The sequence below is a fragment of the Salminus brasiliensis genome, chromosome 1 (genome assembly GCF_030463535.1).
Source record: "Salminus brasiliensis chromosome 1, fSalBra1.hap2, whole genome shotgun sequence".
NCBI classification, from domain to species: domain Eukaryota; kingdom Metazoa; phylum Chordata; class Actinopteri; order Characiformes; family Bryconidae; genus Salminus; species Salminus brasiliensis.
The window spans coordinates 60,940,441-60,947,754 of NC_132878.1; the positions used below are offsets into that span (position 1 = coordinate 60,940,441).

Sequence of the window (7,314 nt, forward strand, 5' to 3'; positions counted from 1 at the left end):
CCCAGTTAGCCAGATAGCGTAATCGCTCATTTTAGGACTATCCATTAGGAATGCTCCACATTTTCAAGTCTCCTATTGGATAGACTTGAGTTATCTGGCTGAGATATCATGATATCAGGCAATACCCCCAGGGATTCTCGGGTAGCCCTTTAACTTAGGCCCAAATGTGAGGATTGTCCAATAAGAAAACCTCTTAGCTCTTCTCCTACTTTACAGACTTAACCTTTGGCTTAAAACTACTGTCTAAACTGAAACATCAAGCGCAAAGCTCAAGGCTAACACAATGCAAAGCATTTTCAAATGACATCCCTGACATCTTTAGACAGCTCTTTAGTCTTGCCCATGGTGGAGATGTTGGAGTGTCACTGAGTCTCTTGGCAGGTGGCCTTTTACACAGGTGACAATTTGGGACAGGTGTCTCTCATGAAGGTAACGACTTCATTGAGATTAGGGTGTGACAGTGGTCTGTGGGAGCAAACATTCAATGCATGCATTAAACATACACTGATCGTCCACTTCATTAAAACCACCTCTTCGTTTCTACACTCACTGTCCATTATATCAGCTCCACCATATATGAGCACTTTGTAGTTCTATAATTACAGACCGTAGTCCATCTTCAATGGTCAGGATCACGCAGGACCACCATATAAAACGTCTAGCAGAACTGCTGTCTGATTCTCATGTACCAGTGCAACACACACTAACACACCTCCACCATGTCAGAGTTACTGCAGTGCTGAGAATGACCCACCACCCAAATAATACCTGCTCTGTGGTGGTCCTGAAGCAGAATTCTAGAACTACAAAGTGCTCCTATATGGTAAATGGAGCTGCTATTACGGACAGTGAGTGTAAAAACAAGGAGGTGGTTTTAATGAAGTGGCCATTTAGTGTATGTACTCTTACCCACTTTGTAACATTCTATTTAAAAAGTGCAGGAGTGGCAAGTTTTATACACATTTATTAAAAACACACACACATACACAAACACATATACATGTTCTGGGCTTCCCCACTTAAATTATAAAGATGTAATAAAATGTATTTGGCTATTCTATTACAGGACTAGAATTAAGCCTAGTCCTAGAAAACACAGCATTCTGAATAGACTTTCCACAAAAATGACTAATGACTAAATCCCTAGCAAGAACACAGGCCCACAGTCTGCTTGTTTTACTTGCCATTACCTCGAGCTGCAACATCTCTTAAATAGTACTCAATCACAGCAAAAAATCAGACAACTAAAATTTTAACGCCGCCAAAAGAAAATCTTTTTGAAGGGGTTGCTCCGGTCATGCCTTTTGGCTCTTTCAAGCTTCATCAGAACACCTTTCATCTCCGCATCAGTGTTTTGGACATTGGCTTGAATGTAGTCAATCATTGAGTTCTGTTCTTCCACCAGCATGGCCACGTCCAGGAACAACTCGTGTATGCTCCTGATGCGCTTTTCTAATTCCAGCAGGTCTTGGTGTCTGCTTTCGATCTGGTTGAGAGCAGAGCGTGCCGTTTTTCCCTCCGAGAGCATGTTTTCACTGAAGATGTTCCACTGGCCGCTCTCCAGCATCTCTTCAATCTGCTCACCTGTCACGTCTCGGCCCACAATCTCCATCTGCCGCTGGATGTGCAATTTGCACGTCTCCCTGTGGCTCATCTCCGCTTCATTGTATTCCAGGATTACATCTCGGAAACTGTTGCTCAGGCAAGCGTACTGTGAACGGGCAATTCTAGTAACAGTGGCGTTGGTGCCATGCTGGTGCTCAAGTTCACTGGCATTCGTGTCCATCTTGCGGAGGCGCGCCAGCAGGTCTTCAGCACGACTCTTGATGTCAGCAGCGATGGCACTGGAGTCTTGCTGAACAGCAGCTGGTGTGGAGTTGGGTAGGTCAGTGTAAACACGAGCGTTCTGCTCTTTGAGACGTTTCACCTCCAGTTGGATGAGCTGAACATCTCGCCGAATGCCCTGTACCTCGTCAAACACGGCCTCCATCTCCGGGTCACTGCTGTGAGCTCCTTCATGAGTATCATGTGAGGAAGCTGCTGCATTCTCTAGCTCCTCTGCAGGGCCATTAGACTGGGAAAGAGCCTGAAGGTGGCTAAGTCTGTCCCTCATAGCAGCCAAAATCTGAAAAGAGAGAGACATGAATCAAAGTCATAAGAGTATAATTACAATATATTAAATAATTAGATTCAGTTGGATAGGTAGATACCTGTAAAGTACACTGTGTTCTGAAGCTGAATATGACTTGGGACATTTTCCAATATTTTCATATAATGAACCATTACAATGTAACAAACCATTAAAGGGAAAATAAAGGGAAATTTGATCATTATTCATAAGAATCAGACCTTCAGAACATTTAAAGTCTAAAAATGCTACCAACTTTTTACATTGGCCCTATCTTTGAGAGATTGCTGGGTGATGCTATAGCCATCCGTGACTGGCCTCGCTCTCTCTGGATGGATAGGACAGCCCTCCCTCTCCCCCATCACTAGTCAGTGCAGGCATCTGTTAACTTCTGTAACAGAGCAGGCAGTTCTCAAGAGCGCTTTCAGCATGTTCAACTGTCTAGTGACATTGCAAGACTAGCCTTCACCCTCCCAGCATAGTAGTAGTATGTGAAAGGGGGAATTCTTACTAGTGAGTGGGATCTGGAAATGACTCCATTCTCTATGATGTTTAGATCAGAGGACAGTGAGGGCCATTCCGAAAGCTTCACGTTGTGTCTCTTGAGGTAGTCCATGGTGGATCTGTGGTATTTTTTGGATCATTATCCAGTTGTAGAAGCCATCTTCATTTCAGCTGCGGCCAGATGGTTTGCTATTTGCGAGCAGGATTGCAATATTGGCAATGCCACTGGTGGCAAAACCTGGTAGATTGACCCTCAATGCAGTTCCCTTTTTCTCCAAATGTACCTTTGCTGTTAGTGGCCATATTGTGGCTTCAACAATAAACATCACTTATTTGCTAAACTCATCTGTCCTGTCTAGATGCTCTATAAAAATATTGGCTTGCCTTACGTTTTTATGAATACCGTAGGCCTGATTTGTCTGAGACCTTACAGTATGATCCATTGTAAAGATTTGGGTCCCCTAAACTTCTTGTTGAAAATAATATGATTCATATTTTGTGTTTTGTGTTTGATTAACTACAGAGGCTCTTAGACATCACACAGAAATTCAACACAGTAAGTTCTTTAAAAGGCCCATATGCTGAATTTGACCTGTATTTCATTTTCCACCAAATTTATGACACCTAATTATGACTCAATTAAAAAAAAAGGAAAATGTATCCAAATGTTTTTGCATAAGACTGTATATAATGCACAGCAGACCAATCTGAATGACTTCTCAATGATTTCATCATGCAGGATTATTTTTAATGGTGAAACTCCCCTGTAAACTGTGCTGATTGGTTAAGTGGTACATCACCAGAACGGCCTCTTTCTTCTACCAAACGCTTTACAAAATACAAAGATAAGCTTGGGGTTGTCGAATAATGTGAACTAGAAAAGAAAACATGAACATAATGAAAATCTATGAAAAGACACCTTTTTGTGAATTATTTTTGTGCACTCGCATCTCTGCGAGCTTAACCTAGTCTACAGCAGTGTTCTCCCCAAAGCTAACCAGCTATCTAACAAACTCCTCCTGAGCTGACTGAGTGTTTAAGAGTAGGGGAAGCCCCAATCATGCAGGGCCTCGAGAATCACTACTCTGCAGCCCCTCATTAACTTGAGCCAGGTGTGCTTAGAGCTGGAGCAGAGTACCAACACGAACTGGGCTACAAATGCCTGGTTAACAAAACAGACAGTAAGGGTTTTTTTGGCCTCTGTGAAACACAGCAGGTGATGACCCTGCCAAACAAGACAGACCTGCTTGCAGACTAATGTTTCCATAAAGGTTCAGCTCCCCCATCCTCACAGCATGACGTTTGTTTTTATCTGGACTAAAGTCCAGTTAATTCACTCTCTTTCCTGCTTGCTCATTTGCTACACTTAACATGTGGAGCACGCTGGAACCCTTGATCAATCAACAGAGCTAAGACAGTTCGTGAACAGTTGCTGTTTATAATACAGTAATACTGATAGTAAGACTTTTGACGATGCAAAGAAATGGGCCCTACCTGTTTTGCTGTGCTCAGTGGTAGGCCTATGTCATCATAAAACCAATCACCAGACGGAAGGTCTTCTAAACACGCCCTGCCTGCGCATTAATGATTTCTCACATAGGACCACTGATCGTAAATGAGCGTAAATTGGCCCTTTTTTGGGCAGGTAAAGCTACAGCTGCGGCACACTCACTGACAACCGTCAGGAGCAGACAGTGCGGAAGCGCGGCACTCTCGTGGTGTGTAACTCTCTGTGTGGTGCTTTTATTCTCCGCCCAGGTGCAGGTGAGGCGCTGCTCTCAGTGACCTGCAGAGGGCAGCACTGTGCAGCACTCTGGACGCTGCCCCCTTTAAATGCAGCTGTACCGTCCACGCTTCCAGTTTTTGACACCTCTGCATTTTCATAATTGCGATAATTAAATGATGCATACATTATTAATTATTTATATAATTGTTGAATAAATACCATATAATAAAATAAATAAAAAAATAATTTTATAAATAAGCATCATAAAATCAGATACATGTTTTTTTTAAGTTAAAAGGCAACTAAAAGAGTATAAAGGTTAAACAATATTGTGTTCTGTATGATTTGTTGTGTTTAATAAATTGTCAGCAATAAATTCTGAACAAATCAAATATGGTATAAACTAATAGTCTAAAAGTCATATGCAAAGACTTATTTCAGTTATTTTTATAAAATAATAATTGCTCAGAAGGTCAAATAAATACGCCAGTTTTAAAAAAATGTTCTGGCAATTATTTAATGGTTCAGGCTTTAAAGTGTTAAAGATGGGTGGAGAATAAAAACACTTCACAAAATATTTGACATGTATGGTACACCACATTAGACCAGCCTAAAAAACTATGTAACATATTTACAGCATCAAGACGAAACCTCTAGTTAATGAAAAGGGACTCACCTCATCCATCATATTTAGTTATCAATAACACAGATTTAGAGCTCAAATTGTAAAAGAGAGATAGTATCGATTTTGTTATGATTTAACATACATGTAGAAAACAAAATCTCTCATCTTCATGAAAATCATTAATTTGTACCTTTAGAACCTTTAAAATTAAGAAGTTTTGGATCTAAGGTGTAACGTTAGTTATGATTCATTAAATAGGTATCCATTTAAATCAGTCAGACTAGTCAACTATATATTTTTCCAGGAGATTTTATTCCAGGCCAGGGAAAATTTCTATTGGTCCATTCATCTTGAAATGATGGCACAATGTAAAGAACAACAGCCAGAGTCAAATGTCAAAAAGGTGTGTTGTTCATTTAAAAATCCAGAGTCTGAATGCACCCATAGCTGCCGCGTGTTTAACTGAACATTGTGTACATAGTGCAGTACATATGGTGACTTCCTCTTACTTTACAATTAGATATACATTTGGAAAGTGCTGCTGTAAATGATGTTGAGATGACTGCTCATGATGTTTATAATGAGGACTTGTACCCTTACTGGTGTGTGCGTCTCTAGGGCCTATTCTTAGCTAGCTTCATTCCAAAGCAAAGACGTCGTCGAGCCTGCTGTGTCAAACAAAACCTGCCCAATGACCCAATCTGTGTCAGTTGTGCGTAAGAGGCGCGTCCTAAAACTTGCATTCCTTTATGCAGTCTCATACATGACACTTGCCCTGCTGTTCACAACCTCGAGTCACTGAAGATGACATGGCACCTGTAGGACGTGGCTCTGACTTCTTCAGATCTGTGTAATTACTGGCGAACCCTTAAGGTAATGTGGAGCTAAATGTTCTGGAATGAATAGATAGACGATTGGGTTTTAATATAACGTAGAAATAATCTAATGTAAAAGTAATTTAAATCTAAAATGGATCCTCCAATTCATTATTACTGGCATCTTATCTAATGTAAATATGTTCAAAACTGCAGACGTTCCTTCAAAACTGTCAGTGATTTTCATAGTTTAAGTTCTGAAAATCTATGTTACTGTCTTGATTTTATTCAGTTGTTATTTTTAACCTGCAGAAGTAAAATATCTAAACTGTTCATTAGTAAATACAGTGGTTCTGCATAGAAGCATGATAACATAAAGAACCATTTAAGCATTTGAATGGTCCTTGGCTTGGATATATGGCTCTTCAGGTTGGTGGAGAAGCCTTTGTAGATGGTCTCAGACAGGACAAAGGGGTTCCACTACTGTTACAGCTCAAGGAATGCTTATTGCTTAGATGGGCTTAGTAATGCACAGAGCCCAGTCTGAGGCCTAGACTTCATTGAATGCATTTTTAAGCAGCATACAAATCTTTAATGTCATTTCTTTACAAAAGTACCCTCACGTTAGATCTTCAGGGAGATCTAAACTATTTGTGCAAACTTGTTTGGTGAGTGACACCACCCTTGAATAGTTTTGCTTGGAGAAACTTGTCCTGTGACTGCACTCTATCAGGTGTAGACACTGGGGAAAAACACAGACACCATTCTGGTCCTCAGTCAGTGTAAATGGAGCTTTTGTTTCATTAGACATGTAAATGTGTATGTTGTATGCTTTCACTGTCAATGACAGATCCTTATTGCCAAGCTTTGATTTGATTGTAGCTGCAAAGTTACAGGCCAAGCCACAGACTGTCCTATTAAAAACAAATCATAGAAACCTTTAGGATAAAACCTTATGGTTTTGTTTCTTAATGAGAACTGGCTGAATGGTCATACTTTGAACCGAACATTATACACCATTAAAAAACACCAGGATCCAGTAGACAAAGCCTCAACTTGGTGGGAAGAAACCCCAGTTTGGACAAATCAAAGCTAGCTATCAAGCTACTCAAGTAGATGGCTGATTGTAAGGGATTTTACATTAAGATTAGGAAAATAAGAGGGTAGTTACTGGCTCAAGCACATAAGCTACTTGAAGGTTAAATGGTTAGAGTTAGAGGACCTTAGTTACTTTGCTAACACACACATAGAGAGTGATTTTCTGACTTTAGATAATTCTATTACTACAATGCTGTCTCTAAGCAATAGCCTAGAGATAGTATCATTTTACTTATTATTAATGTGTTAACATGAACAACTTCACCACCACTAAACCAGCTAACTTTGGTAGCTTACTACGAAGTTAGCTAGTTGGTTCATTTCTGCTTGGTCTGCGAGACTACAGCTAGATGTCACTGAGTTGGCAAATGGAAGCACCTTAAAACCTGATACTCTTGTATTCTCCCTAGAGGCAGTT

General features: G+C 40.4%; 1 protein-coding gene across 1 annotated transcript; it reads right to left on the bottom strand.

Annotated features, from left to right (window-relative positions):
* Nucleotides 1-952: 952 nt before the first annotated feature.
* Nucleotides 953-4,257, bottom strand: LOC140577310 (syntaxin-11-like). Its single transcript, XM_072697229.1, has 2 exons — nt 4,127-4,257; nt 953-2,125 (listed from the first exon to the last, which is right to left on the bottom strand). The coding sequence occupies exon 2, from the start codon at nt 2,111-2,113 to the stop codon at nt 1,253-1,255; it is 861 nt and encodes a 286-aa protein (XP_072553330.1). The 5' UTR covers nt 2,114-2,125; nt 4,127-4,257; the 3' UTR covers nt 953-1,252.
* Nucleotides 4,258-7,314: the final 3,057 nt, after the last annotated feature.